At 53.6% G+C, this 15,692-nt stretch overlaps 6 protein-coding genes across 6 annotated transcripts; 3 read left to right on the top strand and 3 right to left on the bottom strand.

The window, feature by feature from the left end:
* Nucleotides 1–60: 60 nt before the first annotated feature.
* Nucleotides 61–2,425, bottom strand: ACSS (acyl-CoA synthetase; the record flags this gene model as incomplete). The annotated part of the gene is made up of 2 exons (XM_005854056.1): nt 61–1,949; nt 2,414–2,425. The coding sequence occupies 2 exons, from the start codon at nt 2,423–2,425 to the stop codon at nt 138–140; spliced, it is 1,824 nt and encodes a 607-aa protein (XP_005854118.1). The 3' UTR covers nt 61–137.
* A 446-nt stretch (nt 2,426–2,871) lies between these two features.
* On the top strand, nt 2,872–4,958 carry FTSY (fused signal recognition particle receptor; the record flags this gene model as incomplete). Its single annotated transcript, XM_005854058.1, has 6 exons — nt 2,872–3,012; nt 3,438–3,589; nt 3,693–3,893; nt 4,083–4,706; nt 4,814–4,888; nt 4,938–4,958. The coding sequence occupies exons 1-6, from the start codon at nt 2,985–2,987 to the stop codon at nt 4,956–4,958; spliced, it is 1,101 nt and encodes a 366-aa protein (XP_005854120.1). The 5' UTR covers nt 2,872–2,984.
* A 478-nt stretch (nt 4,959–5,436) lies between these two features.
* NGA_0217000 (transmembrane protein 184c) lies at nt 5,437–6,698 on the top strand (the record flags this gene model as incomplete). Its single annotated transcript, XM_005854060.1, is given in 3 exon segments — nt 5,437–5,517; nt 5,674–6,675; nt 6,693–6,698. 3 exon segments carry the CDS (start codon nt 5,437–5,439, stop codon nt 6,696–6,698), a joined length of 1,089 nt encoding a protein of 362 aa, XP_005854122.1.
* A 1,269-nt stretch (nt 6,699–7,967) lies between these two features.
* On the bottom strand, nt 7,968–10,441 carry NGA_0216700 (zn 2cys6 transcription factor; the record flags this gene model as incomplete). The annotated part of the gene is made up of 4 exons (XM_005854057.1): nt 10,310–10,441; nt 8,999–10,124; nt 8,069–8,859; nt 7,968–8,018 (listed from the first exon to the last, which is right to left on the bottom strand). The coding sequence occupies exons 1-4, from the start codon at nt 10,379–10,381 to the stop codon at nt 7,968–7,970; spliced, it is 2,040 nt and encodes a 679-aa protein (XP_005854119.1). The 5' UTR covers nt 10,382–10,441.
* A 1,012-nt stretch (nt 10,442–11,453) lies between these two features.
* Nucleotides 11,454–12,950, bottom strand: DKC1 (H/ACA ribonucleoprotein complex subunit 4; the record flags this gene model as incomplete). Its single annotated transcript, XM_005854055.1, has 1 exon — nt 11,454–12,950. The coding sequence occupies one exon, from the start codon at nt 12,948–12,950 to the stop codon at nt 11,454–11,456; it is 1,497 nt and encodes a 498-aa protein (XP_005854117.1).
* A 623-nt stretch (nt 12,951–13,573) lies between these two features.
* On the top strand, nt 13,574–15,260 carry GALM (aldose 1-epimerase; the record flags this gene model as incomplete). The annotated part of the gene is made up of 3 exons (XM_005854059.1): nt 13,574–13,906; nt 14,141–14,314; nt 14,832–15,260. Coding segments are annotated over exons 1-3 (909 nt in total), but the record flags the coding sequence as incomplete, so codon positions are not given.
* Nucleotides 15,261–15,692: the final 432 nt, after the last annotated feature.

Here is a 15,692-nt window from a genome sequence, read left to right as displayed (position 1 = left end):
TTTCAAATAACGTGGCCTTGAACGAGGAGGCTTGCCTGTGTCGTACGCACACGTGCCTGGCCCCCCTCCCGACCCCTCCCCAACATCCGGACTTGCAAACAGTGAAAACGAGCCATCCTGCTCCCCCCGCCCTCCCCTCAGGCTGTCTTCACCTTGAGCGCGATGGCCGTGATCAGGTAGGGGACCACGGAGGGGTCGGCGAGCGTGGACACATCGCCCAGGGAGTCCGACTCTCCGGAGGCTATTTTCCGGAGCACGCGGCGCATGATCTTTCCCGAGCGCGTCTTGGGCAAGGAAGGGGTGGGGCAGACAATGTCCGGCGTGGCGAAGGCCCCGATCGCGTCCCGGACCGCCTGCTTCAACTCCTTCTCTAGCGCCGGGCTCTCAAAGACGCCCTCCCGCAGGGTGACAAAGCAGCAGATCCCTTCCCCCTTCACCGCGTGCGGAAAACCCACCACGGCCGCCTCCGAAACGGCAGCGTGACCGACCAATGCGCTTTCCACCTCCGCGGTGCCGATCCGATGCCCGGAGGTGTTGAGCACGTCGTCCACGCGGCCCGTGATCCAGTAGTAGCCGTCCGCGTCCCGCCGGGCGCCGTCCCCCGTGAAATAGTACCCTTTGTAAGGCTGCATGTAGACGGTCAAGTAACGGGCGTGGTCCCCGAACACGGTCCGGGTCATGGAGGGCCAGGGCCGTTTCACGCAGAGGACGCCCTCCACGTCGTTCCCCGCCAGCTCCTGCCCCGTGCTTGGGTCGATCAAGGCCAGCTCCACCCCGTAGAAAGGCAGCGTGCAGGATCCCGGTTTCATGGGGGTGACGCCGGGGAGGGGGGAGGCGAGGTGCCCGCCCGTCTCCGTCTGCCACCAGGTGTCGACGATCGTGCACCGCGCGTTCCCCACGTGCTCGAAGTACCACTTCCAGGCCTCGGGATTGATGGGCTCTCCCACGGAGCCCAGGACCCGCAGGCTGGACCGGTCAAAGGAGGCGATGTCCTCGGTGCCGTACCGCATCAAGGCCCGGATGGCGGTGGGCGCGGTGTAGAACTGCGTCACCCTGTGGCGTTGGATCAGGTCCCAGTACCGGCAGTGGTTCGGGTAGGTTGGGATCGATTCGAAGAGAAGGGTGGTGGCACCGTTGACCAAGGGCCCGTAGACGATGTAGGAATGCCCCGTGATCCACCCGCAATCTGCCACGCAGGCGTACACGTCCCCCTCTTGCAAGTCAAAGACTGTCTTGTGGGTCATGGCCGCGAACAACAGGTAGCCCGCCGTCGTATGGGCCACGCCCTTGGGCTTCCCCGTGGACCCGGAAGTGTACAAGATGAAGAGAAGATCTTCGCTGTCCATTGTTTCTGCGGGGCAGTAGGGTCGCTGTTGCGCCATCACCTCGGACATTTTCACGTCGCGCCCCGGCACCCAGTCCACCGGCGCGCCTGTCCGCTCGAAGACAAAGCAATGTTGCACGCTCGGCGCCTCCTTCAAGGCCTTGTCCACGATTTGCTTCAAGGGCAGTGTTTTCCCCCCCCGCTTTCCTTCGTCGGTGGTCATGACCCACTTGCTATTGGTATCGTTGATGCGGTCCCGTAAAGCCTCCGCCGAGAACCCCGCGAAAACCACCGAGTGAGGCGCTCCGATCCTCGCACAGGCAAGCATGGCCATCACGACCTCAGGAACCATGGGCAGGTATAGCATGACGACGTCGCCCCTCCTCACTCCCATGGCTTTCATGGCGTTCGCCAGCCGGCATACGTCCCGGTAGAGCTCTTTGTACGTGATTGACCGACAATGCCCGGGCTCGTCCCCTTCCCACAGGATAGCCACTTGATCCTGACGATGCGGGAGATGCTGGTCAATGCAGCACACGGAGGCGTTCAACTTCCCGTTCAAAAACCAGGCCACATCGCCCTCAATGAAGGAGCCTTGCGAGACCCGGTCAAAGTCAGAGAACCACTGAGAGGTGTCAGAGAAAAGCGAGCGGGGGACAGAGACTGAATTACAAGATAGTCACGTAGCCAATATTGCTCAGACAGTTGAGACAGGACGGCTGCGAAACATCTCCTGGGAGGGCGCTCGGTCTTCAGTATACCAAAGACCTCCTCATCCTCCCTCCCCCATTTAAAAGGACATGACTACTTCGATCTCGCGGAGCCAGGACATCGTTGCAGCCTTCAGTGACATTACCTTGAGATATTTATGAGCCTCTCTTCTCCAAAATTCGTCAGAGTTTTCCAGGCTATATTGGTGCAGCTCCTGGTATGACAGGATAGAACAAGCGTTATCCTTGACGCGGTCAGCCAAGGCCAAAGCCATTCGAAACCTTAAAAACGTACCTTATATTGTGCTAATTGGTGAACAGGGGCAATAGGTTTGACAATTGTATGCTCTTGCACATGGATTCCCGGACGTGGAGATACCATTGCCTGCATGGCCTTTCGTGTAGGACGGGTGGGCGAGCCACGACCGTGCGACGCTGTATAGATAATCAATGAATCAAATGCTCAAAATAGAAGATAATGCAACTAACAAATAATTTCCATAGTTCTGATAATATGCTTGAACGGAAGCGTGCGACAATGATGGTGCCCGGCTTGCTCTGGCCTAAATTAGGCCTTCTAGCTAGCTCCGGCGGCCGCAGAAGCAACGGAAACGGCGGCTCGCTCAGCCGTTAGATGACGCCCCAACCCCACGCCCCCTGGCCCCGTAAAAATAAGAGGTATTAGACCACGTACTGGCTGGGAACGTGTTATACGTGGCGCTTCCGCTCGTGAATGATAGTATGACTCAGTCCTGGCCTCGTTTTGTGGGTGTTCCATCGTCTTACCAGGGATCTTTGCTTCTTTTCTTCTCTTGGATCGCTTTTGACGGTATCTGGAGCCAACATCATGTTGCAGTATCACCTCCTCCTCCTACCTCTCCTGATGCTGCCTTGGGCAGGATGGACTCAAGCTGCATTCGTTACTCCAAGAGTTGGAGGCCCAAGATCTTATGGTGATGGAAGAAAATACAGAGTCGGGTACGTACTTTCTGTTGTGGTAGAAAAAAATTAGCCATCATTAATCTTTCCCCTGCCACTCAATGTTGTCAAGTGTGCCATTCTACTCGTCAATCGACGAGGTAGACAGTCCTATCTACACCACGGCATCACGATCCAGAAGGCAAGGTGAAAGCCACATGATGGTATTCGATTTTATTCGAAAGCGGGCAGAAGAGGGAATACAACAAGTACAAAACATCGCTACTAAAACTGCGGTGCGTCCCATCGACGGTCCCCCACTTCTATTTTCCTTTTCATAAAAATCTTAAATCAGACGCGCACTGCACCTATGTTTTCTAAGAGTAACACCCCTTTGCTTGCTCTTATCGGCCCCTTCCTCCCTATCTGTCCTCTTTGTCTACCACAAAAGGAGGGGAAGTTTGTGGAAGCTCTAGGCGACACAGCCTCCTACGTCAAAAAGCGACAGGAAATCGACGCTGAGAACCTTGCGAAGCTTCAAGAAGGCTTAGCAAAGAGCAGGCAGCGTCTGATGGGGGACTTGGATGTGATTTTTGGTGTGAGCGAGGATGTGGGCCTCACGAAGACTTTGGATAAGGTGGGGCTGGGGAGGAAAGAAAGGAAAAGGACAACCCCTCTCCGTCTAAAAATGCTGATCCTATGCTCTTGTGCTTCGGTCTCTCTATTTTCCGCATTCGCAGCTGGAGGAAGTGCTGATGATGTCGGACATAGGGGCGGCCACGACGGGTGAAATCATCGACGACCTCCGCATGGTCGCCAAGGCCGAGAAACTGGAGCCTGACGACGTCAAGTCTGTCCTCCGTTTGCGTTTGATAGAGGCGTTGACGGCCAAAGATAGGAGTATGCAGTTGAAAAAGGAAGCGTCCGCGGGGAATGGAAAGGTATTGTCGGGAGGGAGGAAGGGAAAGAGGGAGGGAGGGAGGGAGGGACGTCTATCTTGGATGAATCGCGGCGCAAAGCAGGGAGCTGCCGCAGAGAACTGAACAGCAGGATATAAAATTCTCATGTGAAGGAATGGGGGCGCATCAACTCCGTCAACCTCCATTCTCGCACAAACCCCCCTCTCGTAGAGCTACCCTCGTGTCCTCTTCGTCATCGGTGCGAACGGGATGGGCAAGACGACGACGATCGGGAAGATCGCCTCCCGCCTCAAAAATGAAGCGAATCAGAGTGTGCTGGTTGCCGCCTGTGACACTTTTCGCGCCGCCGCTGTCGACCAGCTGGAGGAGTGGACGGTGCGAGCCGGCGTGGACATCCACCGGCCAGGGGAAGGGCAGACGAAACCCGCGCCCGTGCTGGAAGAGGCTATCAGTAAGGCGATCGAAGGAGACTACGACGTGCTGATTGTGGACACGTCTGGGCGGCTTTCAAATAACGTGGCCTTGAACGAGGAGCTCAAGAAGTTGAAAAGGACCATCGCGGACGGCATCCCTGGTGGCCCGCATGAGACCCTACTCGTCTTAGACGGCGCCGTGGGCAGGAATGGGGTAGATCAGGCAAAGGTCTGGAATCGAGAGGTTGGAATCACGGGGTTGGTCATCACGAAACTTGACGGCACGGCCAGGGGAGGTGTGGTGGTTAGCATCGTGAGGGACGTGGGCGTCCCTGTGAAGCTCATTGGAGTGGGCGAGGGGATTGATGACTTGCGGGATTTCAATCCAGAGGATTTTGTGGATGCTTTGTTGGGATATGAGGTGAGTCGATACCAAAAATGCACGAGCATTCAAACTATACTGCTGAATGGAGAGTTGTCGATGGATTGAATCACTAACCCAAGAGAGTGGTTTCCTTCTTCTCCCAGCCTGAACAGGTGCTGGCCTTGGAGGCCCGGCTTCAAGACATGGTTCAAGGCAAACTTATCAAGCCGAAGAGAGGGGTAATTGTACGCTCTGAAGGTGGTGGCGGCGATAAGAATATGGATGCAGACGATATCAGCGACAGGATGAGACGGAAAGTCCAAGGACGGGGGGGCCAGGGCGGTTCCTCCTCGCAGCGTGGAGGGGGAAAAGGAGGAAAAAGCGGTGGTGGCAAAAAAAAGAGGCGGTAAAATGAAAAATAGGGCTGTCTTATGTTGTAGACAACAACATCATATAATTTTTGGCTCCGATGTTACACAGCTCAGGTTTGCTTTTGGCCAGACACCATCCTCTTGACCTCCCCGCACCCTTTTTTGAAAAGTGCGTTTCAAGTCGTAACGGCTAGGTCTTTACCTGTGTAAGTCCCATGTACCCATGCCTTTGTTCTCCACACTCTCACAATCTCGTGTACAACCATTTAGCAACACGGAAAAGTGTCTCACAGCTTTCTAGCCAACAATCGGAGGAGCGCCGGCAGGTTTGCCGGTGGGCACGAAATTCTCGTCTCCTGGATGCGCAGCAGCATTTCTTTTTGCCAGTGAGCGAGGAACGTGCTTGCGAAGCCATGATGAAGCGGGACATCGTAGAGACAGACTATGATGCGAGCGATGAGGACAGCGACTGTGATAGTCAGGGCGAGGAGGGAATCGTGAGTGGGAGTAGGCCTTGCTTTTGCTGTCAAGTAGCAGACTCTCAGATCAAGAGAGTGAGTGGGCGACCCCCCCGTTTGCTCAACTTTCAGCAGTCCTTGTCCCGTCTGGCCATGATATCAACATACGTGTGCTTCATATTCCTAGCTGTGCAGCAAGTCAATTTTGTTCTCACCAACTCAACGGACAAGCATGAAATGGCCTGGACCATCGGTGGGGCTTTCGTTATTGCGACGGTTCCCATTTCACTCTTCCAAATCTTCCAGCACCTCTCCAACTTTGTAGAGCCCAAGCAACAAACTCATGTAATTCGAATGATCTCCATGGTACCGTTGTATGCGATTCAAAGTTGGTTCTCGCTCCGGTATCAGAGCTTAAGCCTGTACACGCAATGTGTGCGGGAAGCGTACGAATCCTATGTCATATACGCGTTCGTGCAATATCTCATCAATTACATGGGCAGCGAGGCACAGCTTATCAGAAAACTAGAAACCAAGCCTGCAGTCCTCGGTCGGCACATGGCCCCGTTCTGTTGCCTTCCTCCGTGGTCGATGGGTGCGGAGTTTCTGAAACGGTGTAAGGTAGGGGTGCTGCAATATCTGGGCGTGCGCCTAGCCACTCTTGTCTTAACGTTTGCCTTGGAATCCTTGGACCTCTATGCAGAGGGAGAATATACCGTCCGGCGCGGCTTTTTCTGGATGACTGTGGCGAATTGTATTTCTCAGACCTGGGCTCTCTACATCCTGATCCTGTTCTACCATGCCACCCACAAAGAGCTGATTTCCATCAACCCTTGCGGAAAATTCTTCTCCGTCAAATCTGTAGTTTTCGCGTCCTGGTGGCAGTCCCTTCTGATCGGACTGATGGTGCACCAGGGGACCATTGGAGAGCTCGACAGTCATTCGGCAGAGATGGTGGCCAAGGCCATTCAGGACCTACTGATTTGCACCGAGATGTTCATGGCAGCGATCGCATTCACTTTCGCTTTTCCCGTCTCCGATTTTGTCTCCCCAATCGAGCCTCCATATTACAAAGACCCTGGTTCAGATGCCCAAGACTCGTTCTGGGAGGGGGAGGGGGCGCTTCACAGGAGCTTGGGCGGGGTGGAGGGAGGTGGCCCTCTGAACTTGATGGGGGACGAGAGCCCTACGGATACCGTATCTTTGCTGAAAAGTGGTAGCGCAGGCACTGGGGAGATGCGGAGGGGGATGACTGGGGCTGGAAAGGGAACCGTTCCTAGCTTCTCGGCAGGGCAGCATGCCTACCAACAGAACGAGGGAGGTGCGCTAGGTCGGGGGTCGAGTGTAGGAGGAGATGGGGGACACGTGTCCACGATCTGGTCGGCTTTGTGGACGAGCTGTGTGCCCATGGATGTGCGAGAGGATTTCAAGCTAGCCACGCGGCAGATAATGGAGGACTGTGCGTGTCTGAAACGGGGAGGCGGTGGGGCGCCCGGTGGCGTCGGGCTGCTTTGGGGGCCATGCCGGTGCCGGACCCGATGTGGTCAAGCAAAGGCACACCGAAGCAGTAGCAGCGTTAACGTCGGCGGTCGAGAGAGTGGAATTGGGAAAAGAATGGCAGGGAGGCATTCTTCCGCCGCCCCAGCGTCCCCGTCTACCGTTGTTCTCAGCCTTGGAGGCATTGGAAGCGCCGCCGGAGGGGCAAGCCTGAGTCTCGGCCGGGCGGCTTCTGGAGGGGCCTCGAATCTCTCTCATGCTCAGGGTGGAAGTGCATGCTCCTCTATGCCTGTCGGCGACAGCGGCTCGTCAACGGCATCATCTTCCTTGTCACAACTATTTTCCTCCTCACGGCAGATGCTCGTATAGCTAGAGCAGAGGGAAATGGTAACGGTACTGTAGCAATTAGAGTTCGTAGGGCGGGATCTTTCTCTGCCAAACAACTAAGAAGACCTTTTACACCTTGTCGAAGCAATCATCTGACAGCAAAGTACTTTCAACGCCTACCAAACTATGTATTTTATGTTCATTTTTCAAGAATGATATGCATCAATGGTTCTCTTCTAAAAGTCATGCTTTCCATGCACTTTTTTTTCCCATGTAGATATCATCAAGACCTGATAGTCAGGTCTGTTTATTTCCCCCCATGTAGACATCATCATCAAGACCTGATCGTCATGTCTGCATGGTTGTACAAACTGTTACACTCCCTTTTGAACTGTTAGGGTTCCCTCATGTGTCAAGATTTTAAGGCAAGCGCTCTGCTCCACACAGTCTTGAAGAAAGCTTCCCGTTGACTAGGAGCGCCGAGTCTTAAAGAAATAAATGATTGATCGCCTCTGCGCTCAGCTCTCCGGACGATGTCACCGCATCATGGTGAACCTGTGCTTTCTCGAACAATTCGTGAGCTCGACGACTGCTCTGCTTACGCTCCGACGATAGGCGTGGTGGCTGGACGTGCATTTTTGGTGGTCCACCACGCGCTCCTCGTGCTACCCATCGGCCCTCCTGGTCGTGATGGAGGAATGGCCCTTCTCGTGAGGCTATGATTAACAGTTACCATGCATGTTTACCAACGATTCAGTTTCATTACCTCTTCATTACGCAATGACTCTTCTTGCTGAGAAATGCCATCTTGAATTCGTGAGGGTGGTAGAAGAGGAGAGAGCCTCTCCATCTCTTCCTCCTGCTGCCCGGAGAGTGACGACCCCGGATAGTCGCTCGAGGAGGTATCAATACTACTTGTCTCGTCATTTCTGGGCAAATCGTCTCTTGCGCCCCTGAATCTTCCATGTTGAGTGGTCTGTAATCGTTGCCGTTCCTCCGCAGTTATCTTCAGAACAGTATCGCAGATGCGGTGATTGCACAAATTGTCCAAACTTATCCCCCATGGGGGCACAGGCGCACAATCTCCGTACGCAATCGCAGTAAAGCGTCGAGCCGACTCGTATATTTCCTTATCCCCGCCCAGGTATGAAAATACCGCCATGGCATGGAAGTGATGGAAGTTGGGGAAAATTCTCACCACGCCCGGGCAGCGGACGGCTTCTTCCAGCAAGGGCTGCATCATCTCTAAAACCAGTTTCACCGCCTTTCCCCTGGTCCCAGCGAACAATACAATCCCCCGCAAGCCTCTTATGTAGCAGAGGGCCCCAGCGGAGGAAGCCGCGGGGCTCAAGTAGAGCAGGCGATCGGCATGTTCCAATGCCGGCGCCACCTGGTCGGGCCTGAAGGGCCGTGGTATGCCCTGAAGTTCTCCGCGCAATTGATTACGGAGCAGCTGTAGCTTTGTGCGCGCGAGCAGGTAGATCATTTGGATGTGGGCGCTTTTGGAGGACATATCCACGGCGCAAACCTCCTGCCATTGAGCTTCCAGGATGCGTACTACGAGGGGAACGAGGCGGGGACAAAGTGTGAGGACGACTCGGACCAAAATGCACGGCAGTGACTGCGGTTCCGCCTGCCTACCGAAAACGAAAAGGGCGATAGAAAGAGAAAGAAAGCAGACATGGAGATTACTTACAACTTGGGTCGTGTCCGACCCGCAAATAAAGGAGGATAGCCTCCAATTCGCACGAAAGGCTGGGGCCCAGGGCGACAGCGATGCTCTCCGCCATCGAAATGTAACGACGGTACCGTAGGAAGTCTCCGTGCATCATGTATACAAGGGCCATGGCAAGATTTGCCGAGACCGTCGCCGGGTGTAAGGCGTCAAAGCACTCCTTCATGGAAGACCAGGCCAGGCCGGTGTACCTCTCCACGCTCTCCGTCAGATTCAAGAGGAGAGCACCGACAGCGATACCCGCCCACACCGTTGCATTGTAGATGTTCTCCAACTGTGCGGCGCACACGTTGCCCGCAATCTCGGGAGGCATACTTGGAAGCAGGGGGGCGGGCGTTACGGGGGGGAGGGCGCGCCGGCCGTAAGTGCGCACTTGGGACAGGCGGCCCAACATAAGTCCCTCGTCCACCATAGGCAAGAAGGCGTTCACCTCCGCCAAGAATATTCTCAGGAAGTGCTCTTCAGTGGCGCCCACGAATGAGTCTAGGGCGCTATCGTCGGTCGATTCGGATTGCAAAGAGGAGTCGAAAGCCAATGGCTGCAGCTTAGGAAAATGCTGCCCCTCGTTCGTCAAGAGAATCTGCTCCCTCAACTCCATGGGCGAGCCTGGAAAGGTTTTGACCCCGTCATCGCTGTATGCAGACGAGAGGGAAGGCAAGGGCCAGGACGGGGACACGGAGCCCTGCAGGCGCGGGTCCTTCATTGGATGAGGGAGACGGATCCCGGCAAAGGTGTCTTCTATGTGCGATACCGAAGACTTTTCGAGTGTTCCCAGTGAGCCAGGGTACGAAGGGGCAGACCCAAGTGAACGCGTACAGCTGTTGGTGCTAATATCATCCAACTTTGGATTGACCTGCCCATCGTCGATTGCCGTTGAGGCGCTTCTCGATGCTCGCTCGCTTCCTGAAGCGGAGGATGGCCTGTCATTCGACCACGGTATTAGGCCGTCAGCTGAGGAGAGTCCTTGCAATTCCGGGTGGTCGTCGGCAGCCGTACGTATTTTGGGGCCGGTCCGTCTTCTTTCAGAGTAGTGGCAAGCATACCCTCGCCTGACACAGTTCTGACATGCTGCCAGTCCGTCGCAACGCTACGCAAGAAGTGACGAGAAGTGAGAGGAATGTTAGAAGCGCAAGCCCCACATCATCAGTGGTGTCGCCTGGTCTGTGGACATTTTCATGTGGAATGATGGTGGATGTGGCAAGACTCAAGAGCAGTGGGAGGCATACACGGCCTTCATAATACCCGAGCGACCTTCGCCTTCGACTGACTTACAATCTTCTTGGATGTACACCTGTCGCAACTCCGCCGGAGTTTCTTCCTCGACCGGTCCGTAGGAGATATCATGAAAGGAGCTGTATTGATGCGGGAGCGGTGGTAAGACGGTGGTGAATTTTTGAAATCTTCACTGAGGGCTCTCCGTAGTTATCGGCGCCGGCAGATTTGAGCAGTGAGATGATCGGCTAGCGAGACCTGGCACGAATATGCCACAATCCCCAGGAATAAACACGACATGCCCGTGTCTAAGCGAATTCAGTGGCTTTTTTCGGCATGGGCATTTTGGCGTCTATTTCATGTCATGACGCGGGTGTCCATTCACGCATGTTCGCGCATGTCATGCGTCGACGGTTCACCCTCCACGCGAGAGCGAATTTTCGGGTCGTTATGTCCGACAACTCTGGTTCAATATTTCTACCGACAGAACTCGTGACGGCCTATGATGAGACTCGTCCGGAGAGAGACAAAAGACGTTTATAAGCAGACAAGCCACGCAAGTCATGCGAAGGTGCATTTGTTTTTTCCGGGACTTGATATTTTTTTCTGTCTCTGCAAGACGGGGAGCTGAAGCGCGAAGACTGATACCGGGAGACAGCACGGTAGCGTCAAATCCTCTCAGACAGTGTGCATACAGAGTGCAGCTTCCACTTTCCTCTTCAACCCTTTCAATTTTTTCCTTTCTTGTAAAGAAAAAAAAGCGTGGAGAGTGCGCGTGCGGCCATTTACCACGGCCGTCATCGGACGTTGTCGTCTATGGCCCGCCGTTTCCCGGTAGAATAAGCTGAAATAAAATTTCGAATCCCAAGCGAAGTAATCATCGAAACTTATCAGCTATGAAAGCCTACCAATCAGTATCGTGTTGTCATCTCATGTTGCTACTGTAACTCATGCCTTAGATGTTTTCGTGCTCGTCCTCTTCTTTCCTGCTTGAGTCTAAGGGGGTTACCTCAATTTTGTGCGTTTTGGGTCCTCTGGCCATGGCTCGGACTGGAGATGTCAATACGTCTACCATCCTTGAAACCTGTCACTCGCAATCAATGGCAGACATACAAAAGTTTCCTGCTTCATGTCTGCATGTAAACTGTCACTGCTGCATCTGCGCGCGCTCACAATGACAATTTTCTTGTCTTAAATACCCCTGTCATTCCTCGCCCTTGCTCTTCTTTTTCTTCTTCTTCTTCTCCGCAGCCTCGGGTGATGAGGCACTTCCTTCAGCAGGCCGCTTCTTTTCCTTCTTCTTCTTCTTCTTTTTCGCCTCTCCGCCATTTCCTTCGTCACCGCTTGTTGCAGCCACCATCTCCTCCGCGGCAACTGCCTTTTCCTTCTTACTTTTTTTCTCCTTCTTCACCTCCTTCGCTTCTCCGCTTTCCACCCTTTCTCCCGCACCCGATTGAGCCGCAGGTCCATTTTTCCCCTCAAATGCTTCCAGGTAGTCTTGGGGCGTTTCCGCGTTCGGTCTTCCATGCTTGTCCAACTTCCCTTCCTTCATCAGCCCTTTCTTCTTCGTCGCCACCGGGCCCAACCCCCACCGCCGTGGATAGGTGTCCCGCTCCATCACCACCCGCTTGATCTTCGCTACCATCCCATGGTCGCAGGTCGCCATGACCGCTGTGGTCATCTGGGCGATGCCTACGGCGATGGCCTCGCCCTTTGTCGTCACCATCACGACCTCGTCGTTGACCTCAATGCCGTCCGCGAAGCGAAGCAGGCCAGGTATCATTAGACGGGCCCCGTAACATATGGCGTTCACCGCGCTGTCCTTCACCACAACCCGCTTCGTATTCGCGAATAGGATTTCCAAGGGCAAGACCGCCCGCCGAAGGTACGATTCATCCTTATACGTATCGTAGGCATATTGAGCGTCCAGCACATCATGCATGGTCATGAGATGGTCGTTCTCCGTCAAAACCCCCGATCTGACCCGTCGAAGTTCCTGCATATGCCCCCCGGTGCCCACCAGCAACCCCAGATGCACACACAGCGTCCGTATGTACGTTCCGGCCTCGCAGCTCACCCAAAACACCCCCAAATGCCGCTTCTCGTCGTATTCTAACAGTTTGCTCTCGTAGATTGTCCGAATGCGGAGCTGCCGTTTGACTGCGGCGATAAGGGGTGGTCGTTGGAAGAGAGCGCCGGTCAGGGTCTCAACCGCACGCACCAGCTTGCTCTCCCCTTCGATGGCACCGTGCAAACGAACCACGCCCACGTATTCCTTTCCTGCACCCTGTTGAGCTTTGACCAACCGCGTGGCCCTGTCTATGCACACGATCAAACAACCCGTGACCTTGGGATCCAACGTGCCGGAGTGCCCGGTCTTCTCCACACGCAGAATCCGCTTGATCCACGCCACCACCTCGTGCGACGACGGATTGGCAGGCTTGTCCAAATTGATCACACCGTATCGCAAATATTCTTTCAGTGGCCGCTTGAGGGGCGACGACCCCATAGGGATGGGAGTGTATCGCGCCGTTCGGACATGCAGCTGGTCATAATTTTTAAGGAGTAGGGGCCAAGTAGACGTATCCAATTTGGGCGTCGCGGTCTCGGGTTTAATCATAAATTCTGTGGATGGTAGACCGGTTGCGGCTGCGGCCTCTCCATTCGCCGCCGCGGCTGCCTTCTTGTCCTTCTTTCCCATTCCTACAGTTGCTATGCCGTCATGGGGATGGGAGAGAACGTCAGGGTGAATCTCACGATGCGACACAAAGTGGGACATCATGCCAAGTCGGCAGCAATCCCAAGAGGAGACGCTAAGTATGCGGTTCTACATTGATCAGTCCATGTTTTGCGGCTTTGCCAAAGTATGTGCAGGCGTCTGAAGCTGGAGCAGGACGCCGAGTGGTAGTATCTTCGATCACGCCGGCAGCCGGCTTACTTGTCTTTACAGAAAACCCTCGCCATGAGACACCATGCGAAGGATCGCGCAAGCAACGGAAGAAAAGCCAGTACTGGATACTATGTGGGTAGTTGCCCACAGTCACTGGTTTGAGCAAAGCGCCTGGAAGACCTAAATCTACCCTAACCATTGCTTCATCCGCAGCTGTTTCCCTCGCTTAACCCTCGCCTTTCTTCCGATCGCTGTGGCAGTGAGCACAAACGCCAATGTGCCCGCTGAGTTTTCTCGTTTCGAATGTCTTTGAAAGGTATGTCTTCATCTGTGCCTTACGGCAGCTTAACGAGTCTTTTGGTGTCACAACAGCCCTCTGCAGTCTCACGAGTCGTTTAACCTCCTACAATCGAACTCCCGGAGGGCCGTGCACAAACCTTACCTCACCGGTAGACTTCGTTATGTCCTGTGATTGGGCACCAGGCGGTCTTAGAATCACAGAATCTCTTTTTGGGAAGCAAGGCGGTATTGATGGTATTTCTGTTCACCGTTACGACTGCTCGAATGGCCGCGTCCACGTCTCCTTGCTTGATTTTGGTGCCACTCTGTTCTCGGTACAAGTTCCTGACCGTGATGGAAAAATTGAAGAAGTGACCCTGAATGTCACTTCTTTGGACCAGTTGCTCCACAAAAACATGTATTTCGGGTCGACAGTGGGTCGGGTGGCAAATCGTGTGGCGAATGGAAGATTCACTCTGGACGGAAAGGTGCGTCGATTGAGTTAGTGATGCGAGAAATGATATAAGTTCTACCAACGCGCTCAAATATTGTTTTTCAAGTGATTATGGCTACAGAACGGCCGTCGATTTTCCCCTTCGTACTGCGTGACATGCGCTTCTTGATTGCCAATGCGCATTTATTTGTGCCGACATTGATGAGCTGCATTAATAGAATGTTCTGTTTGCATTTTGTCTTCCATACATTATATTTTCACCCTCAAGGTTTATACACTTGCCAAGAACAATGCACCAAATCATCTTCACGGCGGAAAGGAAGGATTTGACCAAAAGATATGGAAAGGTTACCCTTTTACTTCGGCTTCTGCTGTGGGCGTGTGTTTCACTCTGGACAGCCCTGACGGTGAAGAGGGTTATCCCGGTAACGTGGCGATACAGGTGCGTCTTAAGATATAATATCACAAAAAAAATATTCGAAGGAGATTTTGAAAAAATGGGCTTCATAAAAAGTATTTATAGGGTTTCTCGGTCGTTTACCTTATCTCTAAACGGGTCTTTATCTATGTATTGGAGGTTAATTTTCGACACTTAATACCTACATATATTTTAACAATTTCTCGTCTGAGGCAGGTGACCTACAGCCTTTTGGCCGGCGAGGATGTCTTGGAGATGGACGTGAAAGCCGAGACAGACGCAGCAACGCCTTTAGCCTTGAGCAATCACGCATATTGGAATCTAAGCGGGAACCTGAAAAATAAGGTGACTTGGCTTTTATGCAGGGACATTTCTTCTTCCTCTTGTGTCAGAAATATTCTTCTTCTCGCTCTTCTCTTCCATCCACAATCCTCCTTCTCCATCCCTCCCCTTTTTCCCACTTAAGGGATATGCTTCTGATATGCTTCCCTTGTCTCTTTCCGGGTTTCGACATTCATTAAATAACTATAATTTGTCGTAGATCTACGACCATAAGCTTCGTGTGGCTGCCTCCAGCATTTTGGAGGTCGGACCGCACCAGATCCCTACAGGAGTTTTTCAACCCGTCTTGCAAACGCCTTTCGACCTGCGCGCTGAAGAAGGGATTATCCTTGGCGATCGCATCCAACAAATTGACGGGGGTGGGAAACCAGGCTTTGACCATTGTTTTGTCGTGGACGGCTACGACAGGGCAGCATCACGAGAGAAGTCAGAACATATGAGGGATGCGGAGGACGAGGTGCAAGAAAAAGGTAGTCCGGAGAGTTGGATTCGTGCCCGCGCCCGTTTTATGGCAACTCTCGTCGATCCTAAAAGTGGACGGGCCATGGACGTCCGCGGTACCCAGCCAGGTCTTCAAGTATACACCGCGAACTGGTTAGACGAAGAAGATGGGCAACAACATGCTGCTGTATGCTTAGAGACTGAATTCTTTCCAAATGCCGTAAATGATCCGAAAGTAGGCTCCGTAGACGATGTTATCTTAAGGCCTGGTCAAATATACAGACACTTCACATCCCACCGTTTCTACAACTCGCCGAAGCCGTGATACGCGTCGTACGTAAGAGGAAGCAGCAAAGAAATTTGAATTTTTAACGGCTCTCAACGGCCCGGGAGCACTGAGCGGCTCAACTGCATTTGTCGCCGTCCCTCGGGGAACTTCCTCTTACGCAGCCCCTGATCCCATTCCTTCGCATGTAGTGAGATCCAAAACGTCCAAAATGTAAGAGATGCTGATATTTACCTCACTAGCAGCCCTTAGCCGCACATCACCCCCTAAGTCTTAATTGTGACGTAGGCTTGAACGATATGGATGGGCCGGTAGCTCGCATCCCTCGAGGTT

The sequence above is a fragment of the Nannochloropsis gaditana genome (assembly GCF_000240725.1).
Source record: "Nannochloropsis gaditana CCMP526 unplaced genomic scaffold scaffold638, whole genome shotgun sequence".
Lineage (NCBI taxonomy): Eukaryota > Eustigmatophyceae > Eustigmatales > Monodopsidaceae > Microchloropsis > Microchloropsis gaditana.
The sequence above is the reverse complement of the archived record's forward strand: the minus strand, read 5'-3'. Positions and strand labels throughout refer to the sequence as shown.